General features: G+C 45.7%; 1 protein-coding gene across 1 annotated transcript; it reads left to right on the forward strand.

Annotated features, from left to right (window-relative positions):
- The first annotated feature begins 1,351 nt into the window (after positions 1-1,351).
- MSC (musculin) lies at positions 1,352-15,567 on the forward strand. Its single transcript, XM_085605438.1, has 2 exons — positions 1,352-2,721; positions 14,634-15,567. The coding sequence occupies exons 1-2, from the start codon at positions 2,263-2,265 to the stop codon at positions 14,718-14,720; spliced, it is 546 nt and encodes a 181-aa protein (XP_085461564.1). The 5' UTR covers positions 1,352-2,262; the 3' UTR covers positions 14,721-15,567.
- The last annotated feature ends 11,826 nt before the right edge of the window (positions 15,568-27,393 follow it).

Genomic DNA, 27,393 nt, shown 5'->3' on the forward strand with positions numbered 1-27,393 from the left:
GGTATATCCCGTACTATTGAGGGATCATGAGGATTCACGCTCTGATTTGTTTAACTACTTTATGAACCTTGAAAAAGTCATCTACACGACGAAACACGTGTCGGCTGTCTGCATCAACAACATTTACTCCGTGTCAACACAATCAAGAATATACATGTTTTCTTGTGCTTCTGTACCTGGATGATTAATGTCTTTATTGTATACACTGAATGGTGTTTATGCTCATTAAAATAACTGACAACAAGGTCAGTTGTGAAACTTAATAGCGGTTGTGCTCTGTAATCAAGATATTGTTATTAAAAGTGTGTATCCCCTTACCCTCACTAGAAGCAATGATCCCTATTTGCACAAAGGCACCTACCTCTGCCAACTAGAGACCCCCATTTCGTACAGTCCTTTACAATGCCAATAGCTCAAACTCGCATGAATGCGAGACCTATTGCATTGCAAATGCTTGTTTTCAATATCAGCGGAGACAACCCTCCTCATAGAACTGCTACACCTTGGGCAGAAAGAGTGAAAGGCTCACTCTGTCAGAGAAAAGGTACAGATAGGGTAGCATCTGCAGATGCGTTTTCCATCACAGGACAGGTACTGAGTGGGCAGCAGCCGTGCAAGCTTCACTGCCTCACCGAAAAGGGACAGCATGGCAGTAGCAAAGCAAGTTTCTCCCTCTCACAGAAGGCAGTAAGTGCAGTCTTCTGTTTCCTGCAGAATAAATCCAGCAGCGCAGAGTTGCACGCGCGCTCATCACTCACAGAACATGTATACTTAAGGAGGGGTAACATGTAAATTGCAGGCAGATTTCTGGAGAGTGTGTTTAACTCGCTGAGAGGAATGTATAGGAGGGTGAGTAAGTTAATAGGCTCTATCCAAATGTGCTTGCCAAACAAAGCAATGGCATTTAAAGAAATAAACGAGCATAACAACTGTGATATTGCAGCCAAAAAAATGAAGAGTGTGAGCAAATATGAAACTCGCCTGCATTGTTGTGATTGGTATAGGTATCGAAAGATATGCCACTCTCTCGGCCATTGTACAGAATCGTACATACATCTAACAGCAAGGGTTGCTGGCAGCCTGCCTCTCAACTGATAGTGATTTTATTCCAAACAACAATAAGGTGAAAAGTGCACTCTGGTCGCGTCAGAACTGGAGCAGCACGCTCTGCGCCAGTCAGGCTCAATGTCAAGGGTACCGTGGCCCAGGGTTTCTGCTGTCCATCCTAGAGTACACGGGCCCTGTGCAGGGAGCAGAATCCTATTCGGTGTCAGGGGAGTCGAGGGTCCGCCCCTCCCTCCACCCGGGCACGCCCCGTACCCCAAGTCACAACGCAGTGGATAAATTCCGCTGTGTGCAAGGGACGCCTGCAGGGGTTGGCAGCTGGAAGTGAGGAGGGAGCCGCGGGGCAGGGTGGGGCGAGAGTTAGCCTTGGAAGGCGCTGACACCACTCTTGACTGCTGCCCGACGCTGTGTACGCTTAGGTTGTTCTTGGGTGTATCTTTCAACTCACCATCATTTAGAGAGTGGCACCCTACTTAGACAAAGTCTGTGCCAGAGAGCGGGTGCAGTACTGATGTGCAAGCTTGCGAGTGTGAGGGGCTCTGTCTGGCTGCGATGGCTTGCACGTGAGGGCGACCAGTGTCTTTGTGATGGGGCGTGACACTGTGCAGTTTGTGTCTGAATGAAAGGTCTTATACTGTCTGCATGGTGTGTGTCTGGGTGAAAGGTATTTGCAAGGCTGCAGGGTTCTTCCTTTGATGCAGGGTTCGAATTAAGGTGTGTGACTGTACATGGTTCACCTGTCTAAGGAAAAGATCTGTATTGTGTGAATTTGCCTGGCCGCAGCCTCTGTCGTTGCGTACCAGGGGCGACACTAGATGCAGGGTTGTTCATACACAGGGGGAGAAGGCTGTGAAAGGTGAGTGGTCTCTGTGATAGTCTTTGTCTGGTTGCAGGGTCGGTGCCAAGGTACACGGCCCGTTCCTGGATGCAGGGTTCCTGCTTGTGCCCAGTCTCTGTGCCTCCGTGCAAGGTTTAACACTAGATTCAGGGTCGTGTCTGTGCACATGGGAGAGGATTCTGAAAGGTGAGAGGTCTCGGTGAAAGGTCATTGTCTGGTTACAGGGTCGGAGCCAAGCTGCACGGCCCGTCCCTGGATGCAGGGTTCCTCTTTGAGTGTAGTGCCGGTGCCAGCGTGTGGTTGTCGTTTTCAGTGCAGGTTCTGTGCCCGGGGCCTCTTGCTGGGAGAGCACTGCAGGGATGTCCACGGGTTCGGTCAGTGACTCGGAGGAGCTGCTGGAGCTGCGAGTTCTGGGGCTGCAGTACCCGGTGGCCTCCCGGCGGAGGAGCGGGCACTGCCAGCCGCTGCTCTTGAGCCCACGGGACGCCGGGTCCTCGGAAGAGGAAGACGAGGACGAGCTGCAGAGTGAGCATTCGAGTGAAGGGAGGATGAGGAGGGGCGGCTCCAGGCGGCGCCCGGGCAAGGAGTGCAAGCAGACCCAGCGCAACGCGGCCAATGCCCGGGAGAGGGCACGCATGCGGGTGCTGAGCAAAGCCTTCTCCCGCCTCAAGACCAGCCTGCCCTGGGTGCCGCCCGACACCAAGCTCTCCAAGCTGGACACCCTGCGCCTGGCGTCCAGCTACATCCAGCACCTGCGCCAGCTGCTACAGGAGGACCGCTACCAGCAGGGGGCGTACATGCAGCACCCTGCTAACCTGGTAAGAGCACCCCTTCTTCGGCGCGTTATACACGCAGCTCTCTACCCTATAAGAGCACCGCGACATACTTGCAGCCCTCAGTTACTGGTCAGAGCACCCCCCACCAGCGTTTTATATGTGTAGCAACATATCCCAGATGTGCACCCCTCGTCCAGCGCAGTATACATGCAGCACCCCCACCCAGGCACGTGCACCCCTTCTACCGCACGTGACACACGCAGCACCCACTGATATAAGACGACACCGTGTTCATATCCAGCACGTTGCATGCCCCACCCGTGTGCCACCTCCCCACCCTTCGGTGAAAACAACTCCCCTTCCGCGCCTTACAGGTAGAGCACCCCGTTAGCTCAATGCACGCACCCTTCCTCCACCACGTTGTGCCTGCTGCGCCCCTAAACCACAGTAAGAGTACCACCTCCACCTGGACGTTTTGTCCCTGAAGAGCGCCCTGCAGCGGCCCCTAGCAGTACTTTCAGCAGCACCCTTATAGGCTGGTAAGAGCACCCAGGCCCCGGAGCACGCTACACGTGCAGAAACACTGCGCCAACAACACTCTTTGCATGCAGCACACTGCACCTCCCCAGCTCGCTATATTGGAGAACACCCACCCTGTTAGGCGCACCCCCTCCAACTTTACACCTGCAGCACTCGTACGTCCGCAAGAGCAGCCCACTAACATGTTGTACACATTGTACCTCACTAACATGGTAAGGGCACCCCTCTTTCATCACCACGTGCCTTTACACGAGCACCTGTCATCCAACACTTTAAAAATGCAGCACGCTTTTGTGGTATTACGATGCTTCATACATGCAGCACACCGCCACTATTTAGAGCAACCACCCAGCAATCTGTACTTCAGCCGCCACCATTGTGGGATGTACTGGTGCACGACATGGCACCTGCCTGCCAGGCCAGACACCTCTCCTGCAAAATCTAGCAGGACAGACAGCACCTCTTCACTGCGGCACTGGCAACACTGCTCAGTTACCAGGGGCCTGGCTTAGTCAGTGGGAACCGTAAATATCCGGATTAAAAACCCAGTGGGCTGCAGGATGGAGGAGTGAGGCGGCCGAGATCCGGAATGGACTATTTCCACGAGGAACAGTGCCAACTCTGATTTGCATTAGGTGGGTAACTGTCTAGAGTGGCATAGATGGCAAAAAGCAGTGAGTGGGAATGCACCCTGAGCAATTCCCAGTGATTAAGCTATTTGCAAATATTCTCCCCACCATATCTTGGGTGTTTTGATTGCCAGCAGTGCGCCTAGAAACCGTAGACTGGCACAGCTTTCCAAGTCTGCTACTACTAATGTTTGTGAATTTCGAAAAGTATTAGATTTGTACCCATTCAAAAATTACTTCTGTGGCTGAAGATTTGCTACTTTTTTGTTAAACTGGTTACTATAAATATTTAAGTTCCCTCTCGAAAATATAAACAAGTTAAACATTTTAGTGAAATGAGAATGATTAAAAAATAAAGAACATAGACATAGTAGAGCCGACTCAGGGCCCCAAAAACGAACTACCAAGCCAAGAATGCAGGGGCATATTATCAAGGAACGGCGTTAAAATTATCGCCGCGATCATTTTAACGACGTGCTTGATAATATGCCCCCACCTTATTTACTGGGGTTTCACAAGCTAAACACCTGTTTGAAGCTGCGCCCCCGCCAATTGTTTCAAAAGGCAGCAGCCCACACACTGTTCAAAACACGCAGTCCTCGCCCTCCTAGCCTTAACATCTTCCAACTTTTAAACACACAGCACTCCCACAACGCGCGGCCCACGCTGCCTGTACTGAATATGAAGCCCTTTCCACACAGTCAATTGATCACAACCATCCTCTCACCAGACCACAGGCTGGCTCCACAAAGAGTGTACACAGGGGCTTTATAAGTGTGACAAGGCATCAATATACTGCTAACGCTAAGGTACAAGTGCTTCATATGATGCTGCAGCCCTGCCTTACGTCAGAGGCACCCATGTTACATGTAAACAAAGTACTGCCAGTGACCAGGTGCTCTACACGGCTCATGTGCATGATATTGCTATGTGTGGCAACATACAGGGCAGGAACTACACAGAGCTACCTATGGAAATGGCCGCCAATGTGCAGGGCCACGAAAAGATAAAGAGGGAAACATTTATTTTGGTATATATATATGATAAGCATAACAAAGACCGCATAAGCAAAGCATTGATTAATTTTAATGTCGCTTTGGGCTTTTGAAGCATAGGCCCTGAAAATCTTCATTTTGTCCACCAGGCCACAGGGGCGCGGGTGGAGCGCAATATTGTATGAGGTTTGAAACGATGTTAGAGATGTGTCCAGCCCGGGCTGCTCTGGCATCCAGACTCACCCTTCCCCCCACAAGTAGAAGTCCCCTCCTTCAACACCTGAAATATGAAGCAACCTCCGGCCTCGACTGCACCCCTGCTCTAGTATGTCAAAGCCACTCTCATCCAAGGCCCGATGCTTGCTGCAACTTCAACGGGTATTGACAAAGCCAATCGGTATTGCCAATGAAGCCCTATTGGCTTTCAGCATCGGCAAAAGAGAAAAAAACATGGTTATTGCCAATACTGAACAGCATAATCAAATAAAAGGAGCAATGATGTACATGCACCATCATGCATGTGCAAATGTGCGTCACCACTCATGTACCCATCTATATCATGACACTACAGCGGATGTCTCGTGATGACATTCACGTGCATGCATTCCCACTGATGAGTGTGTATATGCCATGATGCAGCAGCCAGTTTGTTATTTTTAATTTACTGTTTCAAGAGGGCAGACACCAAACTTGGAGCAACTAGTTAAACATATAAGTACAAATATACATAAACAAGCATTTGCAATGCAATAGGTCTCGCACTTACACGAGTTTGAGCTATTGGTATTGTAAATAACAGTGCCTTTTATGTATGTTTTGTTTTTTAAAACATAAATAAAAGGCATTGTCATTTACAATGCTAATATCTTAAACTCTCGCAAATGCAAGACCTATTGCATTGCAAATACATGTTATTGCACACTGCAACCACGAAGCCAATGACAAATGGGGAGATTAAAGGGATTGTCACAGAATCTACATCTTCTGGTTATTGCATCCACGGGTGATTTTAATATTTAAAACTATTTATTCTGGTAAAATACCTCTGAGGAGCCGGGCTCTTCCCTGTTAGGAGATGCAGAAACATCATTTATCTGTGGTTTAAGAAAGCTGGAGGCTATTGATGGGCATAAAGAACATAGAAAAGGCTATCTACGGAACGCTGCACGGTAATAACTCTCACATTAGCATGTCCAGCCTCGGGGGAAATAAGAAAGCTGGACTGGACATTCAAGATTAGGCTCGGTGCGAAGGCGTAGGCAATCAATTCAAACAGGGGTGTTGATTGGCTATGAGTGTACGCTTTTTTGTAATAATAGAAGAAAGACAAAAAACAATCAATCAAGAATGGAAGCGAAAGGAAGGAGTGGCAGAAATAAAAAGTGAGCAGAGCGGAAATATGAGGAAGAAAGAGGAGAGGAAAAAAGCAATGAGAGAAAGTAAGGAGAGAAGAAAGAAATGCGAGGAAGAAGGAAATAAACAGAGAAAGTCAATGAAAGAGAAAGAGAAAAGACGTAAGAAAGGGAAGTGAAAGAGAAAGGTGGGTTGATAGCATGAGAGGGAAAAAGAGAAGAAAAGCTAATTGAAAAGGAGAGGAAGAAAGAGGACAAGTGAAGCAGAGGAGAGCATAAGAGGGAAAAATGACATGAGAGAAGGTAGAATACCTTCCATCCTCCACGTTACAGTGAACGGAGGACTGAATCGGTAATAGTGGCACTTACTGTAGGAGCAGTGCCGGTCACGTACGGGTCAGTCCTCCACCGCTATGACTCCCCGAAACACACATCTGCGGCCAGCATGCTCGTGGGAAGGAGGGGAAGCGGGTGGGGAATAAAAATAAACAAGCAGCATGCGCTGCCCACCCCTCGCACACACTGGTTCCTTGCGCATGCGCCGCTGCCATGTTTAGGTCAGGCAGAGATGCGCAAGACAAAGAAAAAGTCTGAACAGTGCGAATGAAAACTGTAGTTTGTGGCCGCTGCTTCCGGACTACACAGAAGTCAGTTGGACATCAACAGCCACTGAAAACAAAGGTAACTAAAGCGATGACAACATTTAGCGAACGGCAAGCGGCAGGAGAAACTACCTGCTGCTTGCCAACATATAGCGATTACTTTATGTCTCGCTGAGACAGCTCATGCAGCATGCGCTGCCAAGGCGACACCTAAAAAGGAAGAAACTGCACAGTAGCAAATTGCAGATGCCGAAGCCTCCCAAAAAGATTAAAAAGTATTTTTATAAAAATAAAAAAAGAATGCAGCAGTATGGAGGACGAGTGGAGGGGTACTTAACAAATAATAAGGTTTGTATATGTAGGGTAAGCAATGGAATAGTTGTGGGGCTGCGGCAGCAACACAGAAAGCATGGGTGATTGAACAGGAGAGCAGCACTCAAGGGAGAGAGTAAGAAAATGCATGTACTTTCATGGAATGCTATTAAAAGAAACATTCAACTCCCTAAATGCAAGCAATGGAAGGACACAAGCAATCTAATCAGAATGCAGAAAAGAAGAAATGCTTCAGAGGTAGTACAAACAAACAAACAAAAAATAAGAATGTTATCCAAGAAAACTATCTAATCATCAGCAAAGGGATAACCTAAAACCCACTGCATGTAAATATTGGAATGTATTAGCTACAATTGGTATTAGCTACAATTGGTTTTTGACAATAAGGAGCTAAAACGGTCTTTATGCAAGACCTAAATAGTACACCATCTGAAATAAGTACTATATATGGCATCACAGAGTTACTGCTCCTCTACCACTGCCTATACCTAAATGCTATCAAACTCATTGAATGCACATAAAGCCAGAAATTTTTCATACATCAAGTATTTACCACTTTGGTAAGTGCTCCCCTATTCTGTAATCTACATATTACATGCCAAATCAAAACCTTGGTAAAAGTGCATGGCATACTTCCACACTCTTGCACGTCTGCTGGCAGAGATAGGTCTGGTGCCAGAGAGAATCTTACCTTGCTGGACCCTGAGAACGCCTGCTAGGAGACCCTCCCACCTATCAGAAGCAGCGCTACATCATCCAGTCAATAAACCCCTCAGATAAGGCTAGTGGAGAATGAAGCAAACGATACACAGAGACCCAGACAGTCCCTAGCAGATTGGTGATACAGTGCTCACCCCCATCAGCTGTAGGACGAGGCAGGACTACCATCAACTGATGATGTGTCCTTTCATTGAGAGCTGCTGCACAGAAAATAGACAACATCCACCCAGACATCTGCACTCGCGGCATTTGGTTGAAATAGTGCCCACCTCACCTCCATTACTTTTATATATTTTGATATTTTTATCAAGTGCTATGTTTTGCTCTCTGGTTACTCCAAAGCGGTAGTTGAAATTAATGAGTTAAGAGTTCAATTGGTGAAGGGAGTGTCCTGGTCCAATATTTTTCAGGTACTACTATAAAGATGAGGGGTTTGGTTGCACGCATTCTAGAGCATTTCAGTTTTATGGCCCTTCAGGCAAAGATTGCCATTTGGATGTACTCCCAGAGATCTGCCTCCATGTTTATTCTGCTTGGATACTCATTTGATGCTAATGTTTGCCTTTATAAACCTGAGGTTTCTCTGTGACATGTAGCTGGGGACCCAGCCTTGCCGTTCTAAGACTGTGCATGCTACAACGCACTAATTTTTCACTTCCATCAAGTAGATGTCGGTCGATTGCTTTCAAGGCTGGCGGCATTTGGAAAAACACCCTGTATCTCTCTGGATATAATCTCTACCTCCACTCTCTGACTCATCCCAAATCTCACTCTACTACTATGTAACCCTTTCTAAACTCTTCCCTCCTCTATCCCTCCTTTCATCGCCTCAGATCTCATCTTACTATTCTGAGCTCCCAAACAACCCTTTATTAATCCTTCCATCATGTATCCCTCCTTAGAATATTCCGAGACCTCATTTTTCTCCTTAATCCACGTATAGAGACTCTTCCCCGTCCATCTCACCTTTACTCATCCCAAACCTCCTCCTACTACTATGATCTCCAAATAAACTCTTTTTAGACCCTTCCCTCTTCTATCCCTCCATTGTCCTTTTCAATCCAACTAACAAACTAACAGACTCACATGTGCACCGCTCAATTAATTCACATTTCCCAATACTAACTCACCACTAATCCTTTTTTGTTCCAGAGGAGCGCACTACTCGCCAAAAAGCGATTTGACGCCTCGTTAGGGGTAGTAAGCGCAATATAAATGCAATTACAATTACAACAGCACTGTCTCAGGTTTTTCACATTTTCTGAATTTGACTCTGGAGCTTTTGATGCCTGTCTATGAGTTTCAATAGGGATCCGGTGTAAATGATGTTGCAGTATTCTAAGGAGGACCACAAGAGAAGTCAAGAATCTTTTCAGTTTTACCTAGCGGTCGGTGCAGAAAGCCAGAAGGTTTCTTAATAGCAAGGAGAGCGGTAGATTGCTGTTCATCCACCCTGGGGGTGGGAGGAGGCGAAGGAGACATCTGAGCTGAATAGGACCCTCAGGTTCCTCACTTTCATTGTTGTGGACAGTGATGCATGTTTGGTAGCGGACCAATCAAACGACAGTGAAGAGGATTCTTGCCCTTCCATCATTAAGATCTGTGTCTTTGCACCTTCAGGCAAAGGAAACTCGTATCCACATAAGTACATGAGCCATACAGGTGGAGATGTTGTTCTGACGTTGTGACCTGGTTCAGCATCTCACTGGAAGCTGCTGTGGGAATGATCTAAGTGCATTTGGAAGTTCACTTAGAACTGCTCTAGTAGTTGCATGAATAAGTGCATGTGAATTTTGGAGATGAGGCATGAAAGGGTTATTCCACATGACCGGTCGTGCAAAGAGGTGCAAACTTTTTCTCGAGACCCCCGACAAACTTCTCACAACAAATTACGAATACGTGAAGGTTTGTGAAGTAATTTGATTGGGCTCGTGCATGAGAATCTGGACTTAGGCGGAGAGTGTTGAATCACCTGGGAGGAAAAGCTATCTGTAATGCACTGCTAAATGCACCTAAATGCACTCATGAACAAAGTGCTGACATGTTTGCTCTCATCGGCACACGTGCAATTAAGAGATCAGAATGACAGTAACAAGAAAAAATATTTTGTTATTTGTATCAATTTTTTGGGGTGCAAAATGTTATTTATTGAAGGGGAAACACTATATTTGAAAGTAGGGTTAGATAATGCAGGATCCTCTGTGAACTATGTGCAGGCCAGCAGTCAGGACTTATGCAAACCTACTCTTGAATCATAGAAACTTTGCACACCCCAACACGTGACACGTTCTTGGGTGAGGACTCTGCTTACTCGATTCAGTCTTGTTGACTGATTTTAGAAGAAAGCAAACCATGGCCTCGCCAGTGTCTCCAGCCCCTTCCTGGAGTCTGCTCATCACTCTGTCGTGGTCCACGGTGCCAACTGTTCAAGGAGGCTGAGACGTTTGAGAGCTCAAGACTCCACAGCAGCTGCTGTCTAGCACCAGCAGGGTGGGTGGCCGCCATGCCTCTTGATGGCATGAATCCAGACTGGTGTTGATGACGCCTGAGTTCCAGATCCATGTAGGCCTGAAGCAGCATGCAGGGACGCTTTTCATGATCTTCAGGGGTGGGACTGCGTGGGGAATGGCCTATACCTTTAAGATGGTCGCAGCACACATACATTCCGGTAACATCACCTCATCGTCAACACCGTTGGAAGACAAGTAATATCGACCAGCCTCCCACTGAGAGTCTCACATGTTCTGGGTACATATAGTGGCACACACACCTGGTAGGAGTCATCCTCCACCTCCCTGTGTCACCGACACACACCAGGGTTCTATTGGATAAAGGTATTATTGCCTAACAGAGGATTGACACAGAGAGTGGAAAAACAAACACCTGGACCATGAGGAAACCTCTGCTGCACAGCAAGTCCTACGAATGCTGCTTTCTTCGCAGATGAGTTCACAACAATGCATGCAGCTTCCGAAGATGTGTGGCCCCAGCCAGCGAACATGGCAGGAGCCCGCAGCCCTCTGAGCGCGAAAACAGTGATGGGGAAGCAAAGTGCTAAAAATCTATCACTTATAAGGTAAACATGTAAAAAACAGACTCTGGTCAGCAGAAGAGAATGCATGCAACCACCACACGCGTGGCGCGCACACACACATACACACAAGATATTGAGTAGTCAGGCCTACCCCCAAGCATAACCAGATATTTACAACATTCTCTATAAGCATTAAAAAAAACATACCCCTGAAAACTCCTGTCTCTGTTTTCATGAAGAAATGCAGATGTATTGTGCAGAGGTACTATTATATTCGACAGCTTTTACAAGGGATACTTGCTACAGTAATGTGGTAAACCGAAGAAAGTGCTTCCCCCTGCACCATTTTAAGTACTGCAACCGGTCCTTGTTGTGAGAAATGTTTCCATTCTCTGGATGCACAACAAAACTCCCTGGGGCATATTTACAAGGGCATTATCACCGCTCTAGCGGCACTTTTTGCCGCTGAGGCGGCGATAATTTCATCGCCCTAATAGCAAGGCGGCGTTAACATGCATTAGTTTTTGTAACGCCATGCATCGTAGCGATATACATCGCTAATCAGATGCAAAATAGGCATACCTTCCTGTAACACCATGACAAAAGGTTGCGCACAGGACATCGCATTATTTTCAACGCGGCCCTGGAACCACGAAGCGATGATGAAAGCCGCGCTAACCGCGATTTTCGCTGGATCCTTAATGCCTGGTCAAAACTTGACTTAGGCATGTTTTAAATGGGAGGTGGATTGTTTGGTTAAGTCCATACTCCTCTATTATCAAGCTTTTCATTAGCGTGTGAAATCATCCCTTTATTTCACACGCTAATAATGAATATCGCAGGTTTGTACATCGCCTGTGCGCAAGATGTTGTAAATACGCCGCTAACACATAGCGATGTAAACCAGCGATAGGCGGCGATATTCAAAATCGCGCTAAGCGTGATTTGCGATGTTTAACGTGAAGGGTTGATAATATCCCCCTTGAGTATAAGAGGCTGTGCACAACAGAGCTCACTGTGTGTACAAAAGAGCTAAGAGTGTGATACATGTCCTCCATCACACAACAGAAGTGTGTAATACATCTCCTCGATTACACAACACACACAACAGAAGTGTATGACGCATCTCCTCCATCACACAACATACACAATAGAAGTGCGTGATATATCTCGATTACACAACACACAGAACAGAAGTGTGACACATCTTTTTGATTACACAACACACTCAACAGAAGTGTGTGGCACACCTCCTCGATTACACACCATACACAACGCTGGTGTTTAAGCGCACACAGCCTAGTTACCTGGGGGTTCATCCAAGCTCGGCGAATGCTTTCCGGAGTTCTTTTAGGTCTCGGCATAGTTTCCCACACGCACAATCCAGTGCTCATCACAGAGGCCTGAAGTAGGACAGGCTCCACGCTCAATGTGCTGTCTCAATAGAGGGTACGACAAATCGAGGGGATCTCTTCGGGGAAGAAAGAGTTAAGGGGCATATTATCAAGGCCGGTGTTAAAAATTATCGCTGGTTTAGCGGCACAAAACTGCCGCTAAAGCGGCGATAATGGGCTTGATAACATGCCCTTGTGAATTCCAATAGAAGTCCATGTTCTGGTGTGAACATGGGCTTCTATTGGAATTCTCCATGGGCATATTATCAAGCCCATTATCGCCGCTTTAGCTGCACTGTTCTGCTGCTAAACCGGGGATAATTTTAACGCTGTCCTTGATAATATGCCCCTAATTTCTCTCTTTAATTTCATATATCTTTCTTTGTTTAAAGCTCGAGTTCACATTGTAAGAGGAGGACACTTTGTTATAACAATAAAAAGAAAAACCTGAAAACTTGAGTTACTCTGTTACAAATTGAACGCAAAAATATTTAATTGAATTGTATATAGTATCTTAGGTTATTAGCTCATACTGTCTATAAATAATTACAGCTGTGTCACCGGGTTAGGTAGTTGGACTCAAAGCACATGATTTCATATAAGTAGTTAGCCCCCGGTGAATCTCTACAAGTATCCCACGATTCTACAGCGGGTGAACAATGAGCCGGAAAGTGTAAGTAGAGGCTGCCAGGCCAGGATCAGACCCGAGCTGAAATGCCCGGGCCTTCCTGTAATGGAGAGATGACAAAGTACGCTTACCGTTCATTAAATGTTGTTCTTTCGCGGACTGTTGTTGGGGTATATTGTTTGTATTTTGTGCACTGCACTTGTTCAAAAAGTGTTTTTCATATTTTCTTCACAAATTTTCATGCACAGCAAGGGCCTCATTGACAAGCCCCCTAGCGGCACTTTTGTACCAGCTGAGAGTCACTGTTTTTTAGGCTCCGGTGATGCAATGTTTCTGTGGTATATTTACAAAGTCATTCAAAGGCACTTTGGGTGGCTTTTCATGGCCTTGTAAATATGTGCCCCTTTCACCCAGAACACTTCATGAAAGGAGCGCTCCATAGGTGTTACTGTGGGTGTTCCCGCAACACCCATGGAATCTGAGGCATTCCCAGATTGAAGAGGAATCATAAACCTTGGAATGTGCCAAATTCTAAAGCCACCCCAGGAGTGGCATAAGGGTGGCACAACAGAGAGAAATATCCTTCTTTCGCCACATTTTTTCCCCTTTCTATGATTGCTGCATTCTGCAGCACACATAGAAAGAGGAAAACACCTCTTCTGATTGTTTGTGTGCAGGAAGGTGTCCCTTCCTGCAGAAAAACAATCACCCCTACACCGCAAACACCCTTGCGACACCCTTGCACCATGGTGCAAGGTGCAAGACATGGTGCAAGGGTGTCCGCGCTGGTGCATGGCAGCCCATTGTGCACCAGCGCAGGTGTAAAGGACAGGAATGCACCATATCTCATAGATACGGCACATTCCCGCCATTTTCTTTTGACCCAGGGCAGTGCAGCAAGATTCCTTACGGACGGCCCTGCGCCAAAACCTCATAAAGGAGGTCCCATGGGTGTTGCTGTGGGTGTTCCCAAGAAATCTGGAGCATTCCCAGATATACGAGAAATCATAAACCTGGGAATGCGCCAGATTCTGAAAGCGCTGCGTTAATGAGGTGAAACGAGGAGAAATATTCTTATTTCTCCTCGTTGTTTTCCTCTTTCTATGTATGCTGAATTCTGCAGCACACATAGAAAGAGGAAACCACCTCTTGTGCTTTCTTTTGTGCCCTACAACGCAGACACCCTTGCACCATGGTGCCTGCATTGGCATGGCAGCTTATTGTGCGCCAGCGCAGGGGAAAAGGACAGGAATGTGCCACATCCCATAGATACGACGCATTCCTGAAAGATTCCTTGGGGTGCAGCCCTGCGCCAAAACCTCGTAAGTGAGGTTCTAGATGTGCAATAACAGTGCATTTTCCTGGAACGTTGATGCACGAAACCTACTTGGAATACATGTTAATTTTGTTTTTCAGAGTTTTTAAACAGGACAATGACTTATCTTTCGGCTTTCGACATCATACACGCGCTAACTCTGGCTTTGATATATATCTTATCCCTAGGGACAATTAGTGTACAAAAATGGCAGTGAAGTGAAGCACAAGGCGACATCTTCCTCGTGAAATGAATAAATAAATGTGTGAATAAGTTGTTTTGCACACAAACCAAAGATAGACTTTGTGGGGCATTTTTAAAACCGCTTTGCTTTGACTTTAATCAACAAGAGAGGTGATTGCCGCTTCTTGAGTGACACTCTGAGGTGACAATGTTTTTTTTTTTTTTGCAGGCTTGGCCCTTCGCGTTGTCAGGAAGACCAGAATCTGAGGTGAAGGACGGTCCCTCCGTTGGTCTCCTGTGTGGCAGCACTGCCTAGAGAAAGGCTGCCGACCACTGGACTGAAAGCTGCTGTCTGAGGGCGGAGATGCGCGCGCTGCACCGGGTGAACAGCGACCCGAGGAGGGGAGCGCGCGGACTCGAGCCCTTCTCGATCGAGGTGTTCGGGATGAGGCCACTGACCCTACCTGTCTCATAGACTCGTATGAAGGGAGAGCAGAGACTTGCTCTCTGGGCTGTACACACCGCGGGGACAGAGAACCCTGAAATGGTGAAAGCACCGCATCGCCTTCTTTGTTGTAAAGCTCGAGTTTGGGTTAACAATATGCTCACGCTGCGAGTGAGGGAAGCCAGGCCATAACAATGGTCACAACGTACTGGCTTGTGTGTCAAGGCCGGACATGAAGTAACCCACTAACGGGGACCATACCTCAATGCAGGACCTGACGTGAAGGCAGACCCTGCCAGGGACTACAACGCCACAGGTGGAGGAGAATTCAGGCACTACCAGGGACAGCAATTACAGCTTGTAACACGGCCTGGCGTAAAGTAAGGCACCGCCGGGGACCAACAACACGACCTGCCATGACGTCAGACTCAGACACTAATAGGAACTGTAACTTCGCGGACTGACGAGAAATCAGGAATTATCAGGGCGGGATATAACTCGCCTTGTGACACGGCCTGACGTCAAGTCAGGCGCTAAAAGGGACCACAGACCCACTCTGTTCATCTACAGACCAAAGTAACAAGTGTGTCTACAGCAAGACCAAACAGTGTTAAGCAGTTTCGAAAGACAAATAGATATATAATATATTTGGTGTCTAATTTTACCCCTTTTTATATCCGCTGCAGATATGCAATAAAATATATACGTTCACATATGGCTTTCTGCTTTTGCCGTGCACGTTGTGTTTTCTGATCTTGTTTGTTCATTTTACTAATCATGGAAGGTGTGAAGTTTATTTCTCAAATATAGAGTATACGACGGGGAGAGGCTCAAAAATTAAAAAATCTAAAAGGCTCGCTTGCAAGAGAAGGCGGTTACAAACGTCATGCGCAGCAGAGAATGCAGGACTCTGGGGTTAGGAAACCTGTACTATAACCTCTGTAAAGTTCGGTGCTCTCCCCGAACCAAGGGGCATATTATCAAGCCCTGCTTTAAAATTATCGCTGCTTGATAATGGGCTTGATAATATGCCGCAGAGAATTCCAATAGAAGCCCAGGTTGACACCAGAATATGGGCTTCTATGGGAATTCTCAAGGGCATATTATCAAGCCCATTATCGCCGTTTTAGCGTCAGTTTTCTGCTGCTAAAGCAGCGATAATTTTAACACCGTTTCTTGATAATATGCCCCCAAGATACATCGACCGCTCTCTACAGAAATAAAAATACTATCTTAAAAGTGCAATTTTAAATAGTTCATATAGTAAAGTTCAGGTACATTGCTGTTTTTATGTTGTGTTGAATTATAGCCCACGTTTAATAGGCAGTGAGTATCCCGTTAAAGACCAACTTTCACACTCGAATGCTCGAAGTTCGGATAGTGGGGCATATCAGCAAGCAGGCGATAAAAAACTATCCCCGCTTTTGCATCCGTTTTCGGACGAAAAGCGGCGATAATTTTATCGCCTTATCAGCAAGGTCACGCTATTGCGTGAAACTTTGCCTTATCGCCATTTCCCTTAACGCCCATCTTTGCATCTCTAATGAGATGCAAAGTGGGTGTTCCTCCCCAGGATAACGCAAAGCAGCATAGCGACAAGAAAAGTAGTGATAACCTCTGTTATCGCTACTTTCCTTATGCCTGCTTTGAAACTGACTTTAGCCATGATATCCTATGGAAGGTAGATATCATGGCTAAGTATGTGAAGCCCTATCAGCAAGCTATCGCCAAAAGTTGTGTGATTGTTGCTGGATTGCCAGCGATAATCGCACATTTGGCAGCTTGCGCTCTGAATTTTATTGCAGCGTTGCTAATAGCACGCTATCTCCGCGATAAAATTCAGAGTTGGCCAGCGATAATTATCCTCACGCTAAGAGCGCTGAGTGATAATTATCGCCGGCCCTTGCTGATATGCCCCATAGTTTAGGAAAACATACCTAGGGCAGAGTGCTGCAAAATGGTTATTTTATAGTAAAATCCGGTAAAATTCTAAACATCTTGTAGCACGATAGAATCGCATTACACAAACGCGCTGAAGGGGGCATTTCAATTTATAATACGCATCGCGCACTGCCTATGCTAGCATTAATTATTATGGACCGGTTAGCACTAGTTTTCTCAGAATTATCTAGCAGTGTATGGGATTTTCTCTGCCGACGCGTGGACGTGCTGTGGGGCAATATTTTAGTAGTTGTGAGTTATATCCATTTGCATCTCATTGTGTAGACTGGTGTTAGGTGACCTGCGCATTTCAACAGTACAAATTCTTTTCGTTTTCTGCCGTGAAACAGCGGAATCAAAATTATGGCGCCACATCCAAGTACAGCAGAAGCATGTTTGCAGCTACTGAATTGGAATCTCCAAACGGGGATCCTGCGTGTTTTATTTTGTATCGTAAAACAGCAACGAGGCAAAATAATTCACTTGCTTGATGGCAAAGTAGAACATTAAAAAAACAGGGTCTCCTGCTTTTCAAAACATGCACAGTGCTGTTTGTTATGTTTCTCTCCCGTACTGACGACAATGGAAAAAGTCTGCCTTTGTTTTTCACACTCTTGGTGTAACAGTGGGTCTCTGGGTGCCCAGAAGGGATGTTTGCTTAAAGATTATGTAATCGCTCCACACTCCTTTTATTCAACAACTTGGCTTCAAGCTTCTTCGGTGGTTTGCACTGGCCAGCATGTCGCTTGTATTTTTATTTCCTCAGCAGGATTCCGAAGTGTGAACTCTCACAACAGAATGTAGGCACTTCCTGCACCTTCAATGCCTGAATTCCAAAACGTGAGAAAAAGATTACCGTTTTGTCTAAATGTTTGCAGCGTTTCCTCTTGAATGGTGGGCTTACATGTGTCTCGGTCGCACTGTGGAGAGAGGGGCCTTGTGGTAAGGCCAATTGAAAATGGTTTCTTCTGTAGCCAAAGGGGTGAGGGGAAATTATGTCACCTGGACCTGAAGAGATGACAATTTGGGGCATAGCAGCAAGGAAATGGTGCAGTAGGGCGCTGCAGTAAATTTTGCAGTGCCACGCTGCCTCATTTAAACAAGCATTGGCATAGCCAATAGGTCTCGCCTTTGGGACCTTATAAGTATTTAGCCATGCAACAGTTGCATAACTAAATACTTATAAGGTCCCAAAAGCGAGACCTATTGGCTATGCCAAGCGGCCCTGCGGCCGCGAAAGTGATCGCCATCGCGATCAAACATCAAAGCGGCCGTGCGGCCGCGAAAGTTAAAGTAATCGCGGTAAAGCGAGCGCGCCCGCGCACATGCACTGTAGCTCTAGGCTGGCCTGGTAGCACTTTTTGGAGCCCTCTCAATAAGTCTCGCCAGACCTAAAAACACAGGGGTGAGCTGTATTTACATCCCTGTGATTGCCCTTGCGCTGGCGCTACAAATAACTGCCTAGCGCCAACATAGACACCCTTGCGTCATAGTGCAACAGTGTCTGCCTTGCAGGGAATGATTGTATGGCCCTCATTTACAAAAAAAGACACAACGCTCTACCACAGAATGGTGCCACAAGCCATTTTGCTGCGCCAAACTGCGTCGCTTTTAAAGCACAGGGATGTATCATATTGACAACAATCTGACGCATTGCCTGTGCTGGCGTACAAATGGCTGCCATGCGCCAGTGCAGGCACCCTTGCATCATGTTGCAATGGTGCCTGTTTGTGGGGATGATTGTTTCTGTGTCCTTCCTGAACATAGAAAATCACTGATGGCATTTTCCTCTTTTTCTCCTCGCTGCGCTACTCCTATGCCAACATTGCGGAGGCTTAGGATTCTTCTGACACATTCCCAGCGTTACAAAATAATGTAAATCGGGGAATGTTTCAAGTTCCATGGATGTTGCATGGGAACACCCACAGCAATACCCCTGGAATGCCCCTTTCACGCAGAGTAATGTATTAATGGTGCCCATATTTACAAGGCCATGAAAAGTCATGCCGGCTGACTTTACGTGGCCTTGCAAATGTGGGCAGACACACTGCGCAGCCAGTACATCAAAAGAAGTGCCACGCCGGCGGCGCAATAGCCTTGTAAATGATGCCCTTTATGTGCTGGAAGGTGAACCTTCCTCCACATAAATAACCAATAATGGTGATTTCTTTATCTATGTATGCAGCATTCTGCAGCACATATAGAAGTCACAAATCTCCATTATTTAATGATTGTTTATGTGCAGAAAGGTACACCTTCCTGCCCATAAAAAATCATTAAAGCCATTTTGCTCTTTCTATGTGTGCTGCATAATGCAGTACACATAGAAAAAGCAACAAGCATTGGCATAGCCAATAGGTCTCGCTTTTGGGACCTTATAGGTATTTAGTTATGCAGCACAATATCCTTGGTGCAACAACGTCAACTGTTGCATGGCTAAACACGTATAAGGTTCCAAAGGCAAGACCTATTGGCTATGCCAATGCTTGTTCCTTTCAGCCATGGTTTGACATTAATCGGTGATTTTTACAGGACTCGGTGTCCGTTGATAAAATGTCTTCATTGGTGGCAAAGTGGAAGTGAAACCGCTGATAACTGGCCACTAGGGGGCATCGTTTGGTGAGCAGCGAGACAGGAACGCATCTCCCCACTGCACATAACGGTGAAAGGAGCACGCCTTTTATATAACACTCTCCGAGATGTACCTAGGGCGGTAAGATAGATGACCTCCTTAAGCAGCTTAAGCATGCAGGTCGTGGCGATGCGTCCTTTCTCGGCCTCCCTGATAAGGGCCTGATAAACAAACCTGTGCTAAAAGATGGGTTGACAATACATGTGTGACAGGAAAAACGCGCAGTATGGCAGCCTGACATATAAAGGCGAATGCTAGACATGATGTGTGGTCAGCGGGGAGTATGCAGAGGGCATGCAAGTGAAGCAATGATCATAAATTGGAGTGTGGAAACTATGTAGTGAAACGTTGGGTGCCCAGGACATTGGTAGGACAGAAGACAGATTGGCCGAGTGAGTGGGGCCGCCATAGAGGCGTGAAAAAAGTGAATGCGCGAGTGTGGCGCAGCCAGGTTGCAAAAGGTAAAGGTGAATGAACCTCGGGCAGAGACAAAAAGAGAAAAAGAAAGTAAAACCGTGCAGGCAGACATTTGTCCTCCTTGATACGTGAGTGACAGAAAGTAGAAGAGGGGCACTAACAAAGTGTGGAAAGTAAAGAAACAGAAGGGCAAATGGAGTGGAGACGACAGCTTTAACCATGCAGGCAGGCAATGGACCTCCTTGACATATGGGTTACAAACCGTATATGTGGGGCGCTCACCGGGTATGAAAAAGTGAATACACAGAAAGCAAAGAAACGTAAAGGAAAGTGTAACCATGTGGGTAGGCAATTCTCATCCTTAACACATAGGTTACAATCAGTGTATGCGGGGCGCTTAGTGTGGATAAAAACCGACCAAGGGCATGTGTGCTCGGCTTATAAATAACGTGCCAGCAGGTAAGACCGATAAAATGTAAAAATATATCATAACCAGGAAATAGGAACCAGAAACAGAGAAGAACTGTTAAAAAGGTATTCGGCCATAAAGCAATGCAATGCCCGATGTAAATGCAGGATCATACATGTGGGCGGCAAAGGGCAATGGGCGCGGTGCCTCTGATAGGACCCGTGCAGGGCGTATCGGGATAAATACCTTAAGCGAAGTTCGTCCATGTCTAGGACCTGGATCCAAGGTCAGAACCAGCCAAGTGACCGCGGAGCATCCTATTTCTACTAATATGCAACGCGGGAAGAGTAGTATCGAGACGGAAGAAAGACGGCCCGGGGCGTGCAGTGGCTCGTGGAAACCAGGATGTATCCACTCTCTATTTTTCTGCCAGCGTGTGATCCATTTAATAATGCCTTTTATTTATGTTTTTAAAACTAAAACAAATATAAAAGGCATTGTTATTTGCAATGTCAATAGCTCAAACTTGTGTAAATGTGAGACCTATTGCATTGCAAATGCTTGTTTAAAGTATGGCATCCGCACCTGCACAGAAGCAATGGAACTTCTTTTTAACTTAGAAATCCCAATGGAATTGGCAAGGCTAGCCAAATTCGCACGTCAACTTCAAAAGATATTAATGGAAAGCCATGCACATATTGAGGAGCACTGAAGGAACTCAATGTAGTTTCAAGACGGCATACAAACCCTAGTTTTATTGGTTGTACTCATGAATTCTTTTAATCGCATTAATATGCAATGTAACAAATCAAACAAAATGCGATAACTGATAATGTGATAATTTTAGCACGAACACGCAACGGTTTTGGTAACAATTTTTATTAATTGAAGCAAATACATTTTATTCACTCATCCAGAACTTTTATGCTCCACAACTTTCATATGTCACCAAATGTCACTGGTGCTGGAATCCCCGTATGCACCAGTAAGCTATTCTTCATGATCACAATGTGTGAGGCAGCACCTTTTCTTTGAAGCAGAGGTGATGTTCATGGAGGAACATGTAAGAGATCCCATCACTCCTTCTCTTCAGAAAATACATCCCTACACATTGTGTATTCAGCCCAGCCTGCACTGCACCTGTTTCCACAGCAGAATCTCCAAAGTGAACATCTCAAATGTTCACTCAGACCTTGTAACAGGGATAAAAAGGTTGTCACCGCTCCTTGTCTCGCAAAGAAGAACACAGCATACTGTGTACAACCCGCGCTTTGACAGCCCTTAGATCTTGCCTAGCATTCCTGTAGGCACTGCAGCTCAGACCATGTCAAGTGTACATTAGAAGAGGCTGCTAGAAGAAGACTACTGCTTGCTCATCCGCCCTCTGCAGTGGCTGAGTGGGTACTCCTTCCCTCGACTAGAGAGTATTCACACAAGACATAAATTACTTTGGCAGCCAAGAGATATATGCACGAAATATAGAGGGCGGCAGAATAGCAATCAATCTTATCCGAGCAAATAACTCAAGCCATGTTTCTTTCCCTGTAGCATATGTTCAGGGACTTCTGTGGGGTGTTGTAATATCAAGCCTTACACGCTTTCCCCACGCATAAGCTTTGCTAGCGCAGGTGTGGAATAATTCTGCTGCAAGAGGTGCAACCCTCATTAATGGAAGGCAGTGCCTCCCTGCGAGGGGTATGGTTCAGTCCTGCTGATCTAGAGGAACATGATCTCATCTGAAAGGCTGATTTATTTCTCGGGCACAGGAGACTGAAAGGTCTGCTGATCTGAAAGGAGTTGGCTCAGCACAGCAAGCCCGGCCGAACTGTTCATGAAAAATACCCTCTCCGTGATACAATCCTGCGTGCGATGTGCTCTAAACGTCAGTCATTTTATCGACAGTCAGACTTTCTGCAAATCAGCAGAAAGCCTTTTCGCCAATTGTTTTAGTCGCTACTCAAAAAGACTGACGGCGTCCGTGTTTATTAAGTTGAACGTGAGCAAATATGTTTCAGCCATTTTGGGCCTAAATGGCAATGGATTGTGGCTCAAACCGCGTACACTGCACTGAAGTCAGAGCGCACTAAAGGCAGAGCGCACTGCTTGACGCCTGTCAAAGATAAAACATATCAGCTATCTTTGTTTTAAAAGCCGTCATATTTCAGTGCCAGCTGTCAGGCGGAAGAGCGTCTCTCAAAATTGCATTCTGGCGCAATGGTAGTGCTGAACTCTGCAATGAAGATAAAGCAGGGGGCAAGCTCGCCGTCTGGGAGCAGTGCCAGCAATTCTGCCACAACAGTTTGGTTGAGAACCAAGACGCGGGACACAGGACTATTACGGACCCTTCTGAGACAGATCTGCATCCAGACAATTCTTTACAGGCTTCACAGATAGGGGAAAAAAGTGTTTTTTAAGAATAAAATGAAAGGCATAAATGTGACATAAGGATGAGTGAAACATCCTTAATTATGTAGAACTGAGACAAAAGGCACGCGTCAGCCATTTTCTCACCTTACAGCATAATAATACTAAGTCGCTGGACTAGAGAAGTAAGAAATGATTAGCAATACTGGACAACACGACTAAAATAAATATAGGAGCCTAGGGGAAGGCCATGTCCTACAACAACGGAAAAACAAGCATTGGCCACGCGGCCGTGAAAGTGAAAGTGATCGCGATCAAGCGCGGTGAGCGGCGGAGGAAAGACAGATGGTGGCTGCACGCGTGCACGCTCGCTTGCACGCAAGCTTTAGGCCACCAAAAGACTGTGGCAGCACTTTGAAAACCCACAGACTAAATGTCTCGCAGAGTAGCGTATGTGCTGGTTCAGCGAGACCTAAAAATGAGAAGAAATAAAACTATTTCTCCTTGTTCGCCAATCTAACGCCTGCTTTTGATGATATTAGGTTTTGGAGCTATCTCAGATTTACAGATCCCTATAAATCTGGGACAGCATCAAAAAACAATGGGTGTTAAAGTGGAACACCCACAGCGACACCCACCGCATGCCCCTTTCATGCAGAAAACTGCGTGAACGGGTACCATATTTTTTAATATGGTGCAGGGTATTGTGCCACAGGAGCATCATAAAATGTCACATTACGGGGGCACAATCCCCTTTTAAATATACCCCGTTGTGTTGAGGACATTTATTAACCACGCACTGGCCACACAACAGCTATTTGCTGCATATTTGTTAACTGAAGTTCCTTTGTTCCTTCTCTGTTGATTTGCAAGTCTTTGGGTGAGTTTGAGTGGACGAATTGGTAAATGTAAGGATGCTTTACTACTTGGATAGATGGGTATATGGATGATGGAATGAGTAATTGAATGTTTGGATAACTGATGGGTAATTTAGTACAAAGATGGATTGTTAAATGAGTGTCTGCATGAATGAACAAGCAAGTTCATAGATGAATAGATGGATGATGGCTCCACTGACTTTGAGGGCACATGTAGGCTAGTTTCATGAATGACATAGGTTTTAGCCTTGGCTAAAAAGAAACACTGTTATGCTAGTACGGGCAGTGCTTAATTTTTTAAGATAAATAAGTGCCATGAGCCTCGATGGGAGGCCACTGCAGCTTGCACCACCTATTGCCCCTTCAAGGGCTGCCAACAATGGTCCCAACACAACTACTAGCCATCACACTCCTACAAGTCTGATAGATCAGACTATTCCAGGCCCACAAAGCTATGAGAAGGGCTTGAGTGCCAGGTATCAGCCATTTTTAATATATATTGAATTAATAAACAACTGATGTGCTTATCTCTAAATTAGACAAACAGTGCTACCATGTGTCAGACTGCCTTAAGTGCCAGTGTAACAAGTGCCCTGCGGAGTGCAGGAAAACACTAGTTTTGATTAAGCACTGGGTACAGGCATACCAGCATGCATGGGCAATACTTTGCCACCAACCCCCACAATATGCAATGAATTACCACTATTAAATTAGTGCAAGCATTATGATAAAGTAGGCGCCATCATGACTTGGGAGTCAACAGTATGTCAAGGGTACCACCATTCTGCCAATAGCAGCATTGTGCTTGTGATGGGCAGAAACATGCATGGATAGCCGAAGTTTGTCAAGAATTATCACTATTATGCCACAAATCACCAGCATAACTCCACATTTGCTCCAGTATTATGCTGGATGTAATTTCCATCATGTCACAGGTGTCCACAGAATGCAAAGAAAAACTATCATTATGGCAGCACCAGTATTCTGCAATGGGTGGCCAAGATCTTTCTGCAGCTGCCCATGCTATGTATATAATTGATTCAGAATGAGCCTAAGAGTGTGTTTTTTGTGTGATGTTGTATAGTATTGTATTGTACTACCCGATGTGGGACGCTGAAGAGCTAGTATATATGGGTAGCCGTTACACCTTGTAGAGTGTGTGGCTGAAAGGGTGTAGCTTACCTTTAGTTTTTATTGTACATGGGAAATATTTCCATTGCTTTCATGTGGACCACCAAGGTGTGGTTATTGTGAAATGGAATGCAGCACTTAGCAGAGTGACGGATGAACAAGTGTGAGGGATAATCCCACAGTTTATTGTTTTCAATAAGCTGGCAGCTTTGAACAGCTCTGCAGATCTCCTTGTGGTCTTTGTTGTGTTCATACTTCACTTAACTGCTTACTGCACTGGGTTGTTTATTCTGTGATATTTTATTTCAAAGTTAATAGTTATGAGCAGGCATAGGTCAGAGGGAGAAATGGTGGAGAAATCTGCAGGGATTGACTTTGTTAATATTGGCATAATTAACAATTACTCCCTGTACCAGTTTTAATAGACGAGCCACAACAAATTAGGTATTGTTACAATGCAGGGGTATAACGTTTGAAGCTGAGGTTGTGCTCTTTGTAGTGAGGTAGGAGTAATCTGCACAGATACAGTAATAAGGATTAAGGCAAAACATACATGTGTCTTAGAGTAAGCTGAGCTCAGAGAGGAGGCATGCAGAGGATGGCAAGGAAGGAGATTATTCGACTTTGTGTTAATGGAGATTCTGCTAATCAGTTTTTGAGCACTGCCAGTGCCTGCATATCAGCCGGATGAACAGCGGTCAAGGAAGGTCAGTGGTTGTATTTGAGGCTCAAGATACAAGCACTGGCAAAGCCAAAAGATCTCACCCTAGAGACCTATTGGCTCTACCAAAGTCTATTCTTGATGCTGTTCACTATGAAGGAAGATTTTTAAAAAAGGAAAAAAAGAAGCATGATTAGAGGACCGCTGGGGTGCACCACCCTGCGTGCATGCTAGTGGGGAGTTGAATTGAAATCATGTGTTCAATAGTGCGGTTTTGTTCAGTGTAGTACAATAGTATCAAGCAATGGTGCAGTTGTGCTGGTGGTGATAGGTAAGTACTTATGGGCATATTTACTTCTGTTTTGTGAAATGCAGGGAAGCAAGCACAGTTGCTGAGCTACGTTGTGTGAAACAGAGAGAGGAGAAAGGCCATATCTACTATGATATGGTGCTGTTCTGCTACTTCCTAGCAGTGGTGCACTTTGTGCTGCCTAGCACCAATGCAGACGCCCATGCACTATGGTGCAAGGATGTCTGCATTATGCAGGAAGGGCACCTGCACAAAAATAATCCTTCGAGGCAGTCCCCTCTTTCTGTGTGAGATGCAGAATGCATCACACATTGAAAGTGGAACTAATGAGGAAGTAACAAGGAGAAATAAAGATGGTAGGTACCGGTTTTTGGTACAATCCCAGATTTACTGGCTGTGGAAAATCTGAGGTTGCGTGAAATTCGATGGGTGAATGGACAGGGGCACACATGATTCACCCATGGAATGCCTACCACTATGAAATATAATGCATGCAGTGCAAGCTGGTCCATTCTTTTACATTTCTTTACAAAGTCACAGAAAACAGCACAAATTGCCTCTTGTTTAGCTTTGCCAATCTTACTGAAGCCTTCGCATTGTCCTTGTGTCGCCTTGCGTAATGTAAGGAAAACACAAAGGCGTAGTAATTTTGGGCCTTAGTGTAGCGAAGTGTGTGGATTGTAGTAAAGTATTGATGTGAGGGCGAGTCAGGGTGCTGGGTGTTACTGTGTTCCTAGGAGGTCTATTTGCAGTGATGGAAGATTGTATTGCAGTGGTGGGGTGGTTGTATGGTCCAGTGCGACGGACACATTTGGAAGTGCAAGCATATTAGTGTTGAGGTGATAATATGGTGATGGTGTGTCAACAGTTTGGTAGTATGAGCTGGCAGTGTGGTGGCATTACATGGTAGTTGTAAGAAATTGAATTACTATTTAAATAATAATCACAATCCTTGTTAGGGTAATTCCTCCAAGTCACTAAACGAAACTGAACTAATGTCCTTGTTAGCTATGGCACAGACCAGACATGCGTAACCTAGGGTAATGTGTAAAATATTTATGCAGAACTGAAACAATAATAATGTAAATAATCCAAACAATAAAAATCCTAAACCAACTTAGAAAGAAAGAGTAAAATGTAATAAACAAAATGACACCAAAATGACAAAAATCAAATAAGCTGAACTAGAGATACACATTTTTACAGATGTAAGTGAAAATAGCACCAAAAAGTGCAAAGCACTAATGGTACTCAAAGATCACTGTAGACCGGGTTCTTCTAAGTACGATTTTGGGTGAACCCTTATAGAGCACAGATCAGATACACCAACAAAGCTTGAACTGGTCAAAGATTTTACCTACTGTCTTATTCTTTTATGTCCCAATCAATCACTTCTAGGACCGCCTGGAACTCAGGGGAGGGCCTCACTGGGTCTCAGGCAGATGCCAACATCAGGAACCCATCTAGGTCCGGTTGCCACTTGTCAGCTGTGTACGTCCAGGAAAAGACCTCTCGCAGCATGTTTCCCTGTAGCCAAACAGGAGGTCAGCCAACTGACACTTGGAGTCCACTTCTTGTCCTGGTTACAACAGGAGCAGGTACAGCTCTTCAGGGCTCCTCTCAGATCACAGAGAGCAGGTCCTGCTGCAGGGAATCTGTGGAGTCACACAATTATGCTTGGGATAATGTGACCTTTGTAGGTCAGGGCTGAGTCATTCTACCACCTGACTACTATCAGGAACCAATCTGGGAAGATGAACATTGGAACGCGTTCTTCTACCTGCTGGACACGCAGCGGCAG

This window comes from Triturus cristatus, chromosome 5_1 (genome assembly GCF_964204655.1).
Source record: "Triturus cristatus chromosome 5_1, aTriCri1.1, whole genome shotgun sequence".
Classification (NCBI taxonomy): Eukaryota; Metazoa; Chordata; class Amphibia; order Caudata; family Salamandridae; genus Triturus; species Triturus cristatus.

Bases quoted from the DNA above. Each gene is read 5' to 3' on its own strand.
- MSC (XM_085605438.1), top strand. From the start codon at position 2,263: ATGTCCACGGGTTCGGTCAGTGACTCGGAGGAGCTGCTGGAGCTGCGA. The intron at 2,722-14,633 runs GTAAGAGCACCC...TTTTTTTTGCAG, and splicing joins TGCAGCACCCTGCTAACCTG to GCTTGGCCCTTCGCGTTGTC.